This window comes from Bombyx mori, chromosome 17 (genome assembly GCF_030269925.1).
Source record: "Bombyx mori chromosome 17, ASM3026992v2".
NCBI lineage: Eukaryota > Metazoa > Arthropoda > Insecta > Lepidoptera > Bombycidae > Bombyx > Bombyx mori.
The window spans coordinates 3,225,105-3,245,260 of record NC_085123.1 but is presented as its reverse complement, the minus strand read 5'-3'; the positions used below and the strand labels follow the sequence as shown (position 1 = coordinate 3,245,260).

The 20,156-nt window shown below is 35.9% G+C and overlaps 1 protein-coding gene across 2 annotated transcripts in view; it reads left to right on the top strand.

The window, feature by feature from the left end:
* Nucleotides 1–20,156, top strand: part of LOC101741472 (thrombospondin type-1 domain-containing protein 7A) — a 109,153-nt gene that overhangs the window by 21,294 nt on the left and 67,703 nt on the right. The window contains exons 1-2 of one of the 2 annotated variants that reach the window (XM_062673279.1): nucleotides 4,884–5,004; nucleotides 6,042–6,143. In XM_062673279.1, the coding sequence (XP_062529263.1) occupies nucleotides 6,047–6,143 (97 nt within the window). In that variant the 5' untranslated portion in view covers nucleotides 4,884–5,004; nucleotides 6,042–6,046. Of the gene's footprint in view, nucleotides 1–4,883; nucleotides 5,005–6,041; nucleotides 6,144–20,156 lie in introns of those variants that run through there. The other variant, XM_062673278.1, reaches the window with a different exon arrangement.

The following is a 20,156-nucleotide window of genomic DNA, read 5'->3' as shown; positions in this document are numbered from 1 at the left end:
ACTCATCTAAGCAATAAAAAAAAATAAAAAAAAAATAATAATAAAACTGCTCTAACCCAAACAAAGTTGATCTTAAGTAGACCTTATCGTAAGGCATCGCCAAACCTAATTTAAATGAAAGATAGATAATATTACATTCAAATAAAAAAATGTGTTATTTGAACAATCATCTGAATTTTCCTTTTTGATTAAAAAAACGAAGAGAGTGAATGCTAATGATTCTTGACGCGATAAATTATAAATATTTGAAACAACTAAAAATTCGTTTTATTTTGGTCTTTCGTCCCTGCGAACTTTGCAACACTTAAAATCAAACGAACGTTCTCGATTGAGGAGCGGGGGTACCGGTTTATTATTTAAAAAAGAATCGAAAACGGTGGGTATTTTGATGTCCACGAGCACTTGTAACCACTCACCCAACATGGATCGTGAAACTGAATTTGACGAAATGTTAACTTACCGCAAACTTGTGTTCGAGTGTGTGGTCACAACGAAACCCGGTCACCGCTCTCGTCGAATCCGTCGCTTGCAACGAAGGGCTCGGCGAGTAAATTAACCCACAGATGCAGCCCACTGAGTTCCTACGAACCTACGAGAAATCTACCACCGGATCGGAAACGCGACCCACTTCTCACTTTCTCACTCTGCGAAGTACGGCTCTTGCTAGGGTTTGTGTTAGCAACATCGTCAGTTTTGAGTCCCGTAAGCTCACCTACTAGCTCGGTGAATCTAGAATAACTCATCGAGGTTACTAGAAGAGGTAGAGAAAAAAAATCCCAACGAAAATTGTAAATTATTTGATACATTGAATTAAGATGCTCTAGACGTTACGGCAAATCATTAACCGTGTCTACAGAATTTTGCTTAACTCGATTACTTAAGATAGCTTATTTATAAGGCAGACAGTGTCACAGTTTCTGTTTTAGTGACGACCTCTTTGTACCTGTATATGTTACTTATATATAAGACTTATAAAAACAGCGTACTCTAAATAAAACTAACACTTAGACGTTTTGATTTCATACAATTTCTTATTCAACGTGCCAAAGCTTCGTTAATTCCCTTTGCCGGTTACAAAGGGTCTCATCTAAGCCTTCAGGCGAATCTGTAATAGGCACGACCTTCGCTAATGCGCCACAGAATTCCACCTTGTGAATACATAAGAAGGCAAAGGGTTGCTACATTATAAATCAGATATTCTTGAAAAATGTCGGCAGTAAAAAACTATAAACTTTATGTTTGTATTCTTTTTACAATCTGTGATAAATTTCGTTAAAATGTATTATTAATTATATCTCGATTTTGAATAATTCCTCAAAATCGATTACTAAATGTGAGAAATGACAATTGTTTTTCTTTGCATTTCCGTCCAAATTTAGTAAGTTTCACAGCACTAGTAGTCTGTTTGAAGTCGGTGCATTAGTCCACATGAAAGCGTCTTCCAGGGCGATTACTTTACCACTTACTTGGTTCACTGGCTGCTCGATACCTTTGTGTAGTACTGCGACTTATATCCTGTAAAGCTGAAACTCTCATGAGGGTGAAGATCCTTTCTCTCGGTTGATTGACTCTTCAGTCTTATTTAGTTTCGAAACATTTTGAAGGAACAACTGTTTTTCTCTCACGAAGAGATTATAACTAACTTTTAAAAATATTTTTTTCGGGCGTGACATAGAAAATAAAAAATATCATCCCCCGAGAACAGTATAATTTTCTGGGTAAAAGTAAATATGAAATTTCGCAATGGGCTTTACTTATCACATAACCATCTGGATTAGTGTGAAATTTGTGTGCCAATCTAGAAAAATAAAATAAGAATTTCAGTAAAATTGTTGTCATTGGCATTGCCTTTGTCCATAAGCCACTATCTATCAGCCCATGGACGTCCACTGCTGGACATAGGCCTCCCCCAAGCCTCGCCACAAAGACCGGTCCTGCGCTGCCTGCATCCAGCGGATCCCCGCGAACCTTAATAGGTCGTCGGCCCACCTTGTGGGAGGCCTACCCACGCTACGTCTCCCAGTACATAAGCCACAATGCTAATTAACTCAATAAGCATTTAACTTGGTTTAAAGGATTTGAACTTCAGCATGCATCTAGAGATAAAAAAACATAGAATCCGATGTGAAAATAAAAAAAGCAAAAATGACTATGACTATTCTTCTCATTAATAAGTCTATGTACGACAACAGAATCCAAGCGAATCCTAAGTAATGACTACAAAAACTTCAACATACGCTTCGTAGAATTAATTTACTTGAAAAGTTTCACAATGTTCCATTGCGAAGCCTAAAGTTACGGCTAAAATTAGAGACAATGTTCGGGGTCAAAGAATTACGAATGAAGTATAAAGTTCACGATAAAAGAGTCACGTTCAAAGATAATCTTCATTAAAAGACTTAGAACATATATTTTTCGTTCGTTACATTGCTATTTTTATCCCACTCACACTTTTCGAATTCAGAATGAATCCGAGTAAGACAGAAAACTCAAGCTAACGAATGTACTTGAGATCTCGCTAAATAATCTCATTCATTGAAATTCTCGACAGACAGCGAGAAGATTTTATTTACGTAAAGAGCTTACGTAAAATTAATTACAAGAACTGAATATGAGAAAAAATTCATTAAAAAATATTTAGCTTTCATGTCTCGAATGAATCACACGAAATATCATTTAAATAAAAAGTTAATGGGAATGTCCTTACATTAACGACTTTTCGTTAAGAAGACACGTGTTGATTTTTTTTAATTGCTTTTTTCTGCTTTTATCGGTCCGAAATATGAAGTTCACTTTCTTTATTCAAAAATAAGTAAACAAATACGATCACAAAAGTGTAAGTTTTAGTGAAATTTTTAATTTAATTTGTGCCTTTTTGAAAGGATTCAGTTCAAAGAAATACAATTACAATACCAATCGCTTAAGAACTGTATCTTGACTCCTACTAAGGCTTATTGTGAGGTTACCACTATTCTACCAATTTCTCTGTTGTATTATTCAAACTTCGATTAAACAGACGTGTATTTTGTCTCGAATAGCAAATTATCAACTACTCACATCAAAACACAACTGTCACACACTGAGCAAAGTTCAAAACAGTATTTTGTATTTCCCAACTGACCCTAGAAACATTTCAGAAATATTAAACTACGAAAGTTGACGGCGAAAGTTACAGGACAAGACAAAATAGCTTGAGCGACATAAAAGGTGACCTCGCTTTGACAGTGTGAGTAGAAAATGACTGCCCCCGGTCCCTACGGCCTTCTTGCCTGTAGGGACAGCACAAAGCGAGCAGGGTCGAAATTAGAATTTCTAAGCATGACCCATATTGGGACCCATTTGAATTAATCGTCTGTAATACTTTTTGTTTGAACGTTTTGTGGTAGAAGTATTTCAAACATTTACATATTAGGTACATTCATAAGATTAACGTTCTTAATCTAAATTTTTATATAGAACTGTCATAGTTTTCTCAGGAAAAGCTGCCGTATGCCCAATTTTGCACACTTTTGCTACAGATTTTTATTTGAGACGGGCAGACGTGCTCGTGAGTATCTAGAGTAGCTATCTATCTTGAGTCTATTTATAAAGTCGAAGATTTAATTGTTTTTTTTTTGTACAGACTGGTTGTAGGGCATTTTATGAGCCTGCACGGTTAGGTACCATCACCCAGGTATAATTTCTGTCATGAAGCTGCTATGCGTTTGAGTTTGAAGGGTGGCTATTGCAATATAAAACTGAGACTTAGAACTCATATCGCAAGGTAGGTGATGGCATTTACGTTGTTAATGTTTACGGGCTTCGGTAACCATTTAATTCCAGTTGAACCGTGAGCTTCGTTTACCGATCTAAGCGATAAAATATAAAAAGATGACCAGGCGATCCCATCGTCAACCTAACCCTACGAGCGTACTGACGCTCACAAATTTTAGCAAGTGAATATCTATCATGTATCATCTGTCTATCATCCTTGAAGATGAAGGTAAAATAAACTTTATTATATAACGGCTGATCGACTATTCAAACTAATTCACGTACAATGAAATGAAACTATTAGATGTCTGAGTTAATTTGGATTTCATTGCGTGGAAATGGGTACCCAAGTCATCCCCACAATGCCCAGCGATCTTCTCGTCAATACGTGTAGATTTCTTTAAAATATTACACTATACAACCGTGCTACCAATTTGGCTCGTCCGAGAATACCACATTCTGGAGCCTGGTAATTGATGATCTCTCAGATACTCTGAAAACGGAAATGCAGACGGGGGACCTGACATCTTTCAAAGTATTTTTCTTGTCAGGGAACTGGGTCATATGCGTAATATAACACTTTATTACCCGAGTATAAAGACAAGCTTAATATTTTTAAATTTCTACGAGATCCTTCTTGTATTTATCCTGAAGAATTTTAAATTACATAATAATATCTATTTCAAATTATACGAAACTCTTCCTCGCTTCATCCCTGTGCTGTCTCTTTGTCTGAAACTAGGCTAGCGTTAAAAGAGTCATATTCAGCGGCAAGTCGCGAATGGCCCGGAATTGTTGCTGTGCAAGGTAACATAGGAATTGTCTTTTTATACTTCTCATCATAAGAATGAAGATAGGACGTGACTTGGAGAAAATTTTGATCATACTTTACTTGTTTTCGGGATGAAATACTGAGATTCGAATACTAATATAATATACGAATACAAATACCGCAATTGTGGAATTTTTTATTGGCAAGCGAACTCATGATTATTCAAATGGTGAAAGCTTATCAAAGCTCATGGATATTTCAAAGAGAATCTGGTTTTTCATAAGGAGGATTATTGTTCAATTTCTGAACGTCAAAATGTCAGCGAGCGACGTCCGCCATGACACTATTTCTCTTTTAAATCCAGCTGTCAAGAGCGACGCATCGTCATAGAAAGTGCAATTAAACTTTAGGCTTCAGTTGTGTCCATAGTCCTAATAAAGCTCATCTAGAGCAATATGAAAACCAAGAAATTACCATCGGTGAGGCCTCTAGTTATTTCTATAACCATTACAACTTAATGACCGTCGTTAGCTTTCGGTTATAGAATGGCTTTTGCGTATGGGAATACATTTTGTGATTACCTTTCAGGCATTTAATGGTTAGTGGCATGGTTAAATGTGGGTATTAGGACGTTTTTAATACACACGACAACGATAATGTGCCTGTATGAGTTTTTGGGTCACGAAACTCAGTTTATTATGTATTTCTGTTGTCAATTGGAAATAGATTAATAATGTTGGCTTAATTTATCTTTACATGAATAGTAATTGTGTATTGATAAGTTTATTGGTTCTATTTGTTGGTAGTTTGTTGGTTGTCACAGATGTTGGCAGGGCGATAGAAAGGGACGTCAATAGAAAGAAAAAGAGAGACGTTTTGTTTTATTGAGTGCCCTGCCTAGTATTAAATAGTTATGAGAATGATGATATCTACTCATGCTTACGGCACATTACTTTTTTACACTTTTTCTTTCTATTGACCTGTGTGTGTGTTTGCGTGTGTGCGTGTGATTTTCGAAATTCGAACCAATGAGCATTCTTAGGCGTCTTCAACATTTTATTCAGTAATTAACTCATTTATATTTAACATTTTTCTACTTTTTCTTTCCATTAACGTGTGTTAGTGTGCGTGCGTGTGACTTTCGAAATTCGAGCCAAGAAGCAATCTTAGGCGTCCTCAACATTTTATTCAGTAATTCACTCATTTTTATCTTATTTTTTCATAGTAAATATATAATAACATGCGCAAACATTTAGGTATAAGGTTCACTATGTTAGGTATAACCGATTACATCATGACAATTAGGATTGGAGTTGAAGACGTCACCGTGGTCGAAATCGAACAAGGAGCATAGGATTTAATTTAAGAAAAAAACATTTTGATTTAGGATACCTTTTTAATAATACGGAATTGTTTCTCACCGACCGCATATGTTTTGATATTGACCACTGATGGAACTACGCTCATGCAATATGAGTAACTGGAACAATTTTTGAACCTCTTCGATTTGTTTCAGTTAAAATGGCTGCCCTACAGTGGCTATTGCTCACTTTGGCGCTGACCACAGCTACAGCTGACGAAGCTACCGACCCCAAAGGCCTTCAAGAACCTGCCACTGGTAAGATTAAATTATAAATACCATTATAATATTTATTATGAACAGAATGATTTTTTTGAAGACAACAAAGACCCCTTATTATATTTTTTATCATTATTATATTAAACTTTATTAGGCGATGTAACTTATTACACAGTATAAATAGACTTTTGATTACTTAAATAAAATAAATTTACAATTACAAACTTTAATTCAGCCCGGATATGTGAGAACAATTGCAAATCATTGTACTTCATAGTTGCCTAGATTTAGGAGACTATTATGTAAGTACTTAAGTACCTAATTTTTTATTGCTGTTCGTTAGTCTCACTAAAACTCGAGAACTGCTGAACCGATTTGGTCTTGAATTATTTGTGGAAGGCCAGAGAAGGTTTAAAAGGTAGATAAATATGAAAATGCTCGGAATTAAATAAAAATAACAATTTTGTTTTTCCTTTGATGTGTCCCCCGTCGGTATTTTATTTATAGATTGAGGCACTACGAAGTCTGGCGAGTCAGCTAGTATTGTAATAAAAAATAAATAAAAAACCCGCTTCAAACCATTATTGGAAAATGTAAATTACCTTCATTGGAAGTATTACGTAGCACTCTATGGCCATCGTAGACACTCTACGAACATCGTAGATTATCTACGAAAATCGTAGCCGCTGTAAAACATCTAAAAACGCTTAAGCTTCAAACTTGGCTCTAGTTACAAGATGAAGTTTTTTATATTGATTTTGTCTACATATTATATTTTTTCATGGTATTTTTACATGGTTTTTTTATTTACGACTATATTATGTATAACTATAGCACATTTTCCTAGTGGTATGGCGTATGTATAGTCAGTAATTTACTTAATAATTCCGCGAATACCATCGATTTAAATTAAATCCAACGTAAAATTAAATGTGTCCTTATATTTTATACTCTCAATTTTTATTAGAACAATAACAGTACAAATGGCACTAGTTTATGAGAAATTTACGGCGCTGACGTGTTCGTAAACCGCACCTAAATTTTTATCGTTAAATATTTTCCCTTTGTTACGTAGGTAGCACTTTAGTCATAAAATCTAGGTTTTTAGACTTATTACCGTATTTCTAGACTTCAATAATTACACTATAATCTGAGCTCATTAGGCTTTGTTAGCCTTGATTGTAAAATATTAGAATTATAGTCATTTGTGTCAAGCTGAATTCCAAGGGGAACATTATAAATATACAAATTTGGTAAACACTATACGTATTTTCAAAAAAAGCGTGAATTTAAAATCTATGCGCTTATGTCATTTTGATATATTGAAAGTTCCATAGACATAGATTTTTTTTTTCTATTTGGACACGAATTTTAAAATGATTCAAATATAGGGAATTATTAGGAATAATCTTTTATTACCTAATTTCAACGCCGAAGTACCACGCTTCTTTATTAACAGAAATAAGAAGTAATTAAATGCATATTTTGATGAGACCACCTATCCGTTTATATGGTTTTAAGAGACATGAGTCTCTGTGCCTAAGTGACTAAGTCTCTGTCGTAGTAATTTTTTTTAAACCTTTAAAACATTATTCACGCTAGTAGCTAAATTGATTTACGGACTTTAAATTAAATTTTACGGACTCCTGTCGCGTTCACAAACACTAAAACTGTAAACGTCGGCAAAACAAAATAACAATGAAGAACGCGAGATTAAAACCGTAAAACTAATGCGTTTCGGTTTGAAGGGTGGGGCAGCCGTTGTGACTATACTGAGACCTTAGAACTATATCTCAAGGTGTGTGGCGCATTTACGTTGTAGATGTCTATGGGCTCCAGTAACCACTTAACTCCAGGTGGGCTGTGAGCTCGTCCACACATCTAAGAAATAAAAAAAAAAAAAAAAAAAAAACTAGTTTTATTTGTGTATATGACTCGGGAAAACCGGAGAAAATACAAAAAATAAAAATTGAGCTTCTTTACACGTCGTGAAAATTTTCCCCTTTTTTTTTCCCCAGAGCTATTCCAATTTGTATATCACTGGAACATTGTTGCTTGTATTTGGCAGGTCTCGTTGCTCGGTTGCTCAATTCCACGTGTTAGGATCCGTGCATACGAAACCAGATTTTAGGGTTGAGTTTGTAATATAGTTTTATTTGCCTACACTGGTGGTAGGACCCTTGTGAGTCCGCACGGGTAGGTACCACCATCCTGCCTATTTCTGCCGTGAAGCAGTTAATGTGTTTCGGTTTGAAGGGTAGGGCAGCCGTTGTAACTATACTTGAGACCTTAGAACTTATATCTCAAGGTGGGTGGCGCATTTACGTTGTAGATGTCTATGGGCTCCAGTAACCACTTAACAACAGGTGGGCTGTGAGCTCGTCCACCCATCTAAGCAATAAAAAAATAAAAAATATTTCGGTGACGGTCCCATAAGACCAAAATATTTTCTGTTATAAATGGCATTCCTTTACCTTTATATAGTACATAAGTAATGTATTTAAAGCTGGCGTAATAATAAGGTATTATCTTTCGTACCTGTTGATATTCGAAGAAAAGTTTTTTGGTTCTAACTATAATAAGTCACTTAATAAAAAGTTCTGATGTAGACCAGCGCTAGCAGACAATCGATTTGCACGCGCGTTTTGTGACTATTGTAGAACGGGTATCGAAATAATAATCTAGTTAATATAGTTCATATAGTATATAATAAGTTACTGATTCATAGCAAGGAAAGTTCGATAGGATTTTTATTCGCCATCCTATTGTAGAGTTGAACTGAACATACTTCACACGGCCACAGCTTTAAAACGCTCTCGAACCTTCCCGAACTTTCCTTTAAACGATTTTTTTAGTAAAATCTCGATTGTTTTCTTTCTTCATATACTCCATATTAATGCTGCTCTGTTACTAATCAAATAATTCTCCTTACATCTCTGGTGCTTGTGACATTATTTTAGCGTTCGCGGGCTAGATTCACGGCAGGCTCACAGCAAGAACCCTTAACGGAAAAAAAAACAAATTATACTGGAAAAGCAATCGTAAATGTTAAAGAAAGGGCCAGTCAAAACAATTATGTGTTTTTTTATTTTGTTTTATTGCTTAGATCTGTGGACGAGCTCACAGCCCACCTGGTGTTAAGTGGTTACTGCAGCCCATAGACATCTACAACTTAAATGCCGCTACCCACCTTGAGATATGAGTTCTCAGTATGGTTACTACGGCTGTCCCACCCTTCAAACCAAAACGCATTACTGCTTGACGGCAGAAATGGGCGGGGTCATGGTACCTACCCGTGCGGACTCACAAGAGGTCCTACCATCTGTAATAACGCAAATTATAATTTTGCGAGTTTGATTTCTATTACATGATGTTATTCCTTCACCGTAGAAGTAAATCATGAACATTTGTTAAGTACGTACCTCATTAGAAAAATTGGTACCCGCTTGCGAGATTCGAACACCGGTGCATCGCTCAATACGAATGCACCAGACGTCTTATCTTTCAGGCCACAACAGCTTCAACGGCAACGAGGGCTTTTGAAAATAACAAGAGACGACGAGTATGCAATAGTGAATTTTTTCGATATAAAACTTGACTATTGATCTACTGTAGATCGATAGCTTAGTTTTGCTAGAAGATATCACGGTCGTTTTAATATTCAGTCGAATCTTGAGCGCACATAGATTACAACATGAAGATCATCTAAAAAATATACCCGACGCCGTTTACGATTCACATAATATGAAAATATGTCAACCTTTTTATTATACAAAAACATGATACGTTCTGAACATGACCTTAGGTTCTGAGTGGCTCGTTATGAAGGCCTCGCCGGTTCGGAGTGCTTATCTCTCGTGCACACGAGACTGTTACGTAAATTATTATTGTGTTCGAGAAATTGTTGCGGTAGCTGTTCTCAAGTTGGAAAGCTCAGTGCGTCGAACAAAACACCTGGAAAGCTTAGTAATCGGAAAATTTTCTATTTATGTCGTCGCGTGATTGGTAAAATGATTCAATGAATATGATGTTTTGATTTCTGATCACATATTTCCTTTATACAGTTGTCTAATACCTTTTTTATAAAAAATCTAATTATGTTCATTCTTTTTTTTTTTATTGCTTACATGGGTGGACGAGCTCACAGCCCACCTGGTGTTAAGTAGTTCCTGGAGCCCATAAACATCTACAACGTGCCACCCACCTTGAGATACAAGTTTTAAGGTCTCAATACAGTTACAACGGCTGCCCCACCCTTCAAACCGAAACGCATTACTGCTTCACGACAGAAATTCGCAATAAGTTTGCAGTTATATTTAGAAATTCGCTAATTTTATTAACACCGTATTTAAATTCGAACTTATTTCATCTATTTTCTCGAATTCAAAAAAAAAGTTATGGTTCTATCAATGTATCATTTCTTTTTTCAAGATTAACTGGTTATCTCTCTTGTATCTATTTGGCATTTTATTATTAGATTTTTTATTGATGAATTAAAGAATAGAATAAAATATATATTATTGACATTAAATTAGCGTAAATACTAAATATTCATGAATCTAAAGTTAGCGTCGGTGATGCGTAATGACATTAAGCCGTATCAAAGATGTACAGTGATAGAAATACTTCATATAATTTTTACATGACTAAGTGATCAACATAATAACATAAATTGAGACTTTGAATTTAGATTTTAATACTATGTACTTCATATAATTAATAACGACGATCGTAAAACGTATGAAAACGTATTTCAAAATTATTTTAATCCTGTCACAAAACGGTAATTTAATACGTGAAGCAAAAACTTTGTATCCCTTTTTACGAAAATTGCGCGGACGGAGGAGTATGAAATTTTGCACACTTATAGAGAATATAGAGAAGAAGTGCACAATGCTAATATTTTTTCAAAATAATGCATAAAAGATACATTAAATTAATAAAGAAAACATTACACACACTACATACCATGTATTTGACGCACACACCCATGCATACTATTTGTAGTCAAACTTTTGTTCTTAGCGTCTGTTGTCAAATTGAGAATAGATTAAATATTGTTGTTAATATTTTTTACAGTGTAGTCTGTCGTCTTGGCGAAATTTGTGATTATAGAAGTATAAAATACAATCATAATAGTGTACAACTTACAATTCCAATTAATTATAGTCGAATTTCGACTACTGCGGGACTAGTCTTATTAGTTGGTTTTATGCCTACAGAAACATAATACTTAAGTCATATAATATAGTCCTACAAGTAAATAGACAGAACCGTTAAAATACATAGAGATAAAAACGTATTTTCACAGGATTCGTGTATTACTTATTCCTGTCTAAAACTCCGATACCCGTCAAAGCCAGAGCCAAATAAAAACCCTCGGCCTATTGTTATCCGTGTATTGTGCGGCAAATCTTACATGTTTACCGGGTCCGTGTTTGTTTAGGGTATTTCTACGGATGTTCTGGCGCGGAATGCGTATTCCAAAAATAGCTTTTAAAAGAGAACGATGTGACAGATAACTAATATAATCTTTAAAGTGCAAATTGATAATAATAATTAGTGTACGCGTATTCTAAGATCGGAGGCAAGTTTATTTTTATTTTATTTTTTTATTGCTTAGATGGGTGGACGAGCTCACAGCCGCTCACAGTGTTAAGTGGCCACTGGAGATATTTTTTTTAAATTAAGTAGCTTTTGATGGGATTTTTTTTATTTTTTTATTGCTTAGAGGGGTGGACGAGCCCATGCACACCTGGTGTTAAGTGGTTACTGGAGCCCATAAGCCTCTACAACGTAAATGCGCCACCCAACTTGAGATATCAGTTCTAAGGTCTCAGTATAGTTACAACGGCTGCCCCACCCTTCAAACCGAAACGCATTGCGCGTCACGGCAGAAATAGGCGGGGTGGTGGTACCTACCCGTGCGGGCTCACAAGAGGTCCTACCATCAGTTTCGTATATTATAAGTAAAATCTCTTTATTACTGTTTGTAGCTAACCGATTTTGCTTTGGTACCACTAAATATAAAAGATGTTTTATCAAAAGAAATAAGATTTAAATGAAAAATAAATAAGAACGGCTTCTCACCATTTTTCTAATTCAAAATGAGTCGATGTAGTGATGAAATTCGAAAGAAATTTAAATTTAATACCAAAAAAGGACGATTGCGACAAAGGCCGTGAAAGAAATTTGAATTTAATGAACTTACAGGACTGTCAAGTAAGAGCAAAATATCGTTTTCAACAAGTCCGAGAATTTGACGTCAAAGATGAAGCTCAGTCGGGTCGACCTGTTACGAAATGATTGTCTCCAGGTGGGTAACAACACTCATGTGACGATGCCCAAGGGCTCCGGCAATCACTTAACACCAGGTGTCCGTGAGCTCGTTAACCCGTGTAAGCAATAAAAAATAATTACCGCAGATGAGTCATGAACTCACGATCCACTTGGTAGTAAGTGGTTGCAGGTGCCAATAAATCAGCTGGAGGTTCGTAGCAGTAAATCAAACAAAAAAATCATTAAAGAGCCTAACATTATTCGTATAAAAACAAATGAACTTCAATATTTTATTAAAAACTAGCTGACCCGGCAGAGTTCGTAGTGCCTCAATCGATTAATAAATTGTATAAAATAGTATAAAATAAACTTAAGACAAACAAAAGGAATCGGTCCTACGGGGGACACATCAAAGAAAAAACAAAATTGTAATTTTTATTTAATTCCGAGCATTTTCATATGTATCTACCTTTTAAACCTTCTCTGGACTTCCACAAATAATTCAAGACCAAAACTAGCCAAATCGGTTCAGCCGTTCTCGAGTTTTAGCGAGACTAACGAACAGCAATTCATTTTTATATATAGAGATTTTCCTTCGCCAACAACTGAGTTTAAAGATCTCCCTCGGTATATTGTGAGAATTGACACCAAAAATTACGCAATTTATAAAATGAGAACCCCCACAAAAAGGATCGAGTTAATGTAATAAATTTATTTTACATGTTCACTGTACTGTAATAATACAAACATGACGTTTCGGTAATGTGTTGTTACACCCCGTATTCCCGTGGCGGATCATGTCGGATTCAACTCAATATAAAATACGAATACAAAATATAACCTTTCCGATTTCGGTCAATAGACAAAAGACTTAACAATAGACAAAAGACTAAAAATAAATTTAGAACATAGATATTGCAGTTAATAAACCATCGAGCTAATAATATGCCTGTTATTACTTCCCTGTCCTACTCATAATGTATTCAAATCATTGCATTGTTTGTTCTATCTGTATTTATAATTTTAATTTACATTGTACCTCTAAAAAAATATGTTTAAAATAAATCTGTTGTATGTTAAATACACTTCTTTTTTATTGCTCAGATAGGGTGGACGAGCTCACAACCCACCTGGTGTTAAGTAGTTACTGAAGCCCATAGACAACGTAAATGCGCCACCCACCTTAAGATATAAGTTTTAAGGTCTCAGTATTGTTACAACGGCTGCCCCACCCTTCAAACCGAAACGCATTACTGCTTCACGGCAGAAATAGGCAGGGTGGTGGTACCTACCCGCACATATACGTACACAATGAAGACTTTTTGTGGGAACTGGCTCATGCTCTGTTTCAAGCGCTGCCTATATACGACTGTCAAGGGTATTGGGATGTGAATCGAAACACAATAGAACGTTTATTCAAGACTTTTATTAGATTTAATTACGTATAATTAACTAACAGATTTCTATAAAGCATAGGGCTGATGCGAGTCGGTAACGGCGTGCGATTGACTTAAGCACTAATTAACAATTGTTAACTAAACAATATTATGCAAGCACGGCTTATGATCTTCGCCTATCTCAACAAACAGGATATGAATAGAAAAAGTAGTTTTAATTACATTCACGATTTCAACATACCTGCTTACGACTTAAGCGTTTTCTATGTTTAAAGCTAAAAAAAAGATCTAAGTGACATTTCTATCTAATAGTGCCGAAGTCACAAGTCGTAAACTTAAGCGAAATTATTCTTTGTCAATTCGGTTAGTATCAGTGATTAAATGATGTAGCTCCATTACGTCAAAGTACATGTAGCATGTTAAAAATGATTTGTTACGTAATGTTATTATTATTACATTTACATTGTTATATTATACAAATAGATTGAAATTTTAATAAATAATTGTACGTTGAACGGACAAACGATCCGAATTTTTATATAGTGACTGCAAATACAATACTGGTGGTAGGACCTCTTGTGAGTCCGCACGGGTAGGTACCACCACCCCACCTATTTCTGCCGTGTAGCAGTAATGCGTTTCGGTTTGAAGGGTGGGGCAGCCGTCGTAACTTTACTGAGACCTTAGAACTTATATCTCAAGGTGTGTGGCGCATTTACGTTGTAGATGTCTATGGGTTCCAGTAACCACTTAACAGCAGGTGGGCTGCGAGCTCGTCTACAGACCTAGGCAATAAAAAAAATACAAAATAAATGTACATCTAGATATACTTGGTATCGGTCCTCGCCAAAGTCAGTCAGCTGGTCGATTTAATGCAAGACGCTTGCGCTTTTTGAATGACTTTGGCTTACAACAGTGATCATAAAATACTTATAAGTTTGTAATAGTATATACTGTCGCTTCATATTATCGTTTCTCATATCTACACTCTTTTCTCCTTCTTTGTGTCTGTGCTTTCTTTTGACAATAAACTGATAGTGTTTTTAAACTGTAATTTTACAACACTTCATACATATTCTGAACACGATTTTATTAGTTTTGTATGTATGCAAGTTTGTCTGTAAGTAAAGGAATCGTTGGACGCCATCTTCACTGACTTCAAAACGTCAAATTAACCTGAAAATTTTATAATTTCGCTTGAATATTCACGGTATTAACGGCATAAAAAAGAATTAAATCAATTGTTAAATCGGTTTGCTATTTGAACGTATTTTAATACGCTTTTATTAGCTTCATACGTATTTTAGTATGTAACGGAATCTTTGACCATGATTTTGACCACCTTCAAAACGTCGGACTAACTCGAAATTTTGCATAATTATATGGACCGATGACAATTCAATATTTTAAACAGTTTGATCCGTTATCCGTACTAGGATAATCAGGATTAGCGATTTTTAAGCTATTGCATAGCTTCTATCGCGGGCCTTGAGCGCGGCGACTGAATCAAGAAATTCCGTAATGAAAATAACCTGACACTCCCCCTACGCCGACTATGTAGCTCGCCTTCAGCACATTCACACGTTGCGCTGGTGTAGTGTTTGTGAATAAGCGCGCGGCGTGACGTCGCACTGCATGAGCATCATGAAAAGTCTACCCATCTCTCTCTCACGCGCTCTAGCTTATGAGTGTGAAGGGGACAGTTAATGTTTTGCTTTATTGTTAACGTTTATAAATATAGCGTGGTCTTATTTTTATTATTGTTTTAATATTAAATTATTATGGTCTAATTGTAATTATATAAGATGCATAAGTTGATAAAAAATGCTTTGCAATAGCTTTACCGCGGCACGAGTGCCACACGTCTTTTTTATTTTTGTTTTCCTGAGACCCGGAGTGTCTGCGTCAAGATCAAGAAGGGAAACTACCAGGCTATATATATTTAGCCTGGTAAAAAAAGCGTTGTTTCATTCATGAAAAAATATTTTTTTTCTTACACTATTTTTAATTCATATTTATTAAAGTTTATTTTCTATTTTTTAGTTGGATTTTTTATAAAAGTTTTTTTTTTGTTTTTCAAGTATTATTTATTTAGTTTTCAAACTACACATGTAATTTTTAATCAAAAATGTTATGAAATATCACGATTGAAGCTCAGCTCGTTTCGTAGTTAATTCACGTAGCAATCACGTTTTGGCATGGTCAACGCGTTGGCTTCATTTCCGCTGTCGGCACCAGGAAAGAGACGTCCGTCATTGCTGTCGGCCGACACGTGCCAGCTCTTTGAAAATGTAGCAATATTTATTTGTATATCACATAAAAAAAGGATATTTAGGATTTTTTTGCAACAGAATTTTTATTTGTGTAAACTGAGAGATCTCAAACTTTTTTTATTAGTTGACTTTTTGATGTGACAACGTCTTATGATTCGATGGAGCTGGCTGCACCCACGAAAAAACATGACTCATGCGGCGTTACCTCGCTCTGAGGCACATTTTCTTATGACGTTGTCACGTTCAACTATCGTCAGTAAACCGACTTAACAGACAACTGATTTTTTTTATTAGTCGACGGTCCTTCTTTTTTGTCCTACGTAAGCTGATAGCCTTGAGATGCTATTTCAGCGTAGCCTTAACTAGTAGTTCACTCACGGGGCTCAAACCTAACGACGTTGCTAACACGAACCCTAGCAAGAGCCGTGCTTCGCAGAATCTACCACCCGATCGAAAACGCGACCCACTGAGAAGATCTGGCGAGAAACTCAGTGGGCTGTGTCGGTGGGTTAATTTACTCCTCGAGCCCTTCGACGGTTCGACGAGAGCAATGAGGGAAGGTCCAATGCAAGTGCCGTCCATACTACGTATTAACAATCTAAATGTGACCAGGGCTACAAGAAACTATGTTAGACAAAGTAAGTTTAGCGGCAATAATATTACAGTGTGCTTGAAGCTCAGAAAGTACTTTTGTTTCTAAATAATGATTGTATTGTCAGATATCACATTAATGTTTCAGAAAAAAATGAAATAGATGAAATTAAAATGAAATAGAAATTTGAAATAGGCACAATTTCGTACAGTGACGTCACCGTTCAAGAACGCGATACAAATTATTTACAATAATTCGTATTGCGGATATCACCACATTCGCCGCAAAAACCCGCAAAATTATAATTTGCGTAATTACTGGTCGTAGGACCTCTTGTGGGCCCCCGCACGACCACCCTGCCTATTTCTGCCATGAAGCAATAATGCATTTCGCTTTGAAGGGCGGGGCAGCTGTTGTAACTATACTTGAGACCTTAGAACTTATATCTCAAGGTGGGTAGCGCATTTACGTTGTAGATGTCTATGGGCTTCAGTAACCACTTAACACCAGGTGTGCATGGGCTCGTCCACCCCTCTAAGCAATAAAAAAATAAAAAAAATCCCATCAAAAGCTACTTAATTTAAAAAAATATATATAAAGCTGCCCTCACCACTTATTTTCGTTTTGATAAGCACCACATCAGTGAACGACCATTCCCGATCCTGCGGACAGAATGGAAAGCAGTCGACGTCGCCCAAAACACGTCATCTCGGATCCTCCCGATCCACTAACGGTGCTTTTAGGTACTTCAAGCACCGGTCACCGTTCTCGTCGAACCCGTCGCTTGCGACGAAGGGCTCGACGAGTAAATTAACTCTCAGACACAGCCCACTGAGTTTCTCGCCGGATCTTCTCAGTGGGTCGCGTTTCCGATCCGGTGGTAGATTCTGCGAAGCACGGCTCTTGCTAGGGTTCGTGTTAGCAACATCGTCAGGTTTGAGCCCCGTGAGCTCACCTACTAAAGTTAGGGTTACGCTGACATAGCCGCTAGGGCTATCAGCTTAGGTAGGAAAAAACAAAAAAAAAAAAAAGTGAACGACTTCCACAACGAAGACTATTGCGTTGTAGCACGAAACCCGCTCTGTATCGTTTTGTCGCAAAGCAATCATAAAATCTGAATGAAATAATACGAAATATGATATGAGAATATTATAATATCAATGTAAACAAACGTCAATAAAATTTTATATACCTCATTAAGGATAACTAAAAACTGGTCAGTACTTGATGAAATTTAAAAGAGACGCTATTACAAGCACCAGCTTTTAATTAAAAAGAATATTCCAAATCGGTTCAACTAATTTACACACAAGACACACATACAAAAAAAATACAATCGATTTGAAAACTTCCTCTTTTTCTTAAGGTCGGTTAAAAGTATTTCATAATTGAAATGGAACTTCGAATGTCTCACGTTAGACGTTGGGACGTCTATGAGCTTGGTACTTGCTGACTGCGGGGTTGATCACGATTACGCCAATAATAAATCCGATCTTCAAAATAATTGGAAGCATAATGGCATGTCTTATTAAGCCATTACCTGGCAAATGTTGGACTATAATACAGCTAAGCTATGAACGTCACTCAATAGTACACAACCCGGTAATGGGATTGATCGATATCACAATACAATATGGTGAGATGTATCAATCTACTGTTTCCTTGTTTGATAATCGAACGTGGAAATAAACGCTAGGGGCCGCAATATAATCTATGAGTGTACATTTATTTATATATCATTATGTAAATCCTTTCGTTATGTATACATGTCACTAGATTGTAACTAGTTATAAAATCATTTTTTATGGGTGTAGTAGGCAACATTCTTGCGCTAATTCTAAACAAAATCTGAATCACTATCGATTAATACGCAATATTCTTACGCTAATTCTAAACAAAATCTAAATCACTATTGATTAGTACGCAACATTCTTACGCTAATTCTAAACAAAAACTGAATCACTATTGATTAGTACGCAATATTCTTACGCTAATTCTAAACAAAATCTGAATCACTATTGATTAGTACGCAGTATTCTTACGTTAATTCTAAAAAAAACTGAATTTCTATTGATTAGGACGCAGTATTCTTACGCTAATTCTAAACAAAAGCTGAATCACTATTGATTAGTACGCAACATTCTTACGCTAATTCTAAACAAAACCTGAATCACTATTGATTAGTACGTAACATTCTTACGCCAATTCTAAACAGAAACTGAATCACTATTGATTAGTACGCAACATTCTTACGCTAATTCTAAACAAAAACTGAATCACTATTGATTAGTACGCAATATTCTTACGCTAATTCTAAACAAAATCTGAATCGCTATTGATTAGTACGCAACATTCTTACGTTAATTTCTAAACAAAATCTGAATCAGTATACGGAATTAGATGGAGACATATCGTACAAGTTGGAGAGAGTAGGGAGCAAAACAAGAATTATAAATTGCGTAAGTGCTTGTGGTAGGCTACGTCTTGTGTGTCCGCACAGATGGGTACCACCACCCTGTCCATTCTGTCGCTAAGCAACCAGGCGGTCTGGTTTGAAGTGGTACCAACAGAAAATAATAATATTTGCGGATTTCATTATTATTACACAATGTTATTCTTTCATCGTTGAAGTCATTCGTGAGCATGTGTTATACCCCAACATATTATCGATTTACGCTGCTCGCAGTTTCATTGATATTTTTTATCTTTCAAAAATAAATGATGGTCTGTGTATACAAAATATGCTATCTTTCGCATCAAAGGCACGTTTGAAATCGCTAAGCCACGAGCCAAGTCCATGCATATTTCATTTCAGAACTAATTTAACCTTCTAATATGATTTTCCAACTCGTATCTTCTCCGATTCTTAACTTCATAAGCTCGGCGAAAAACATTTTGAAATCAATATCCAACATCGAAAAAGCCTGTGAATTGCGAAATGTCAAAATCAGATTACGGACTGTCAATTACATGAAAGTTAAATTTGCACGCAGAAAAATTGCAAAAATGTAGTCCCTTTATGAAAGAATCGATTAATATAATTTTTAATAAATAAAAAACCTTAACGTAGTATAAATAACAAATATGGATGTCTCAAATCTACGAGTATACAATTTTTTGAATAGTAAATTCTTGAACAAAAAATCATTTTTTATTAATAAGCAAGCGTCTTCGTTCAAGTCTGGAAATTAACAATTTACTTTTGAGTTTTTTTTTTATACAGTAGATCAGGAGATGACGTTCATCTGTTGTTAAGCGGTCACGTAAGCTCATAAATACCACGGGTGTCTGTATGGTTTCAATGTTTACTGATGTTACTTTTTCTACTTCGTCCGGATTTGCCTCTTGCTCTGGGTTCGAAGCTCAGAGGTTCGGATAAATTTGCGCGGGATTCGTTTTGCCTACGGAATTGCCACGTACCCTGCGGGTCATAGACATTGCACTGTAAATACGGCTACCTACCATGATGTAGAATTACATTTGTACAATGAAGTAGGAAACCTATGGAAAT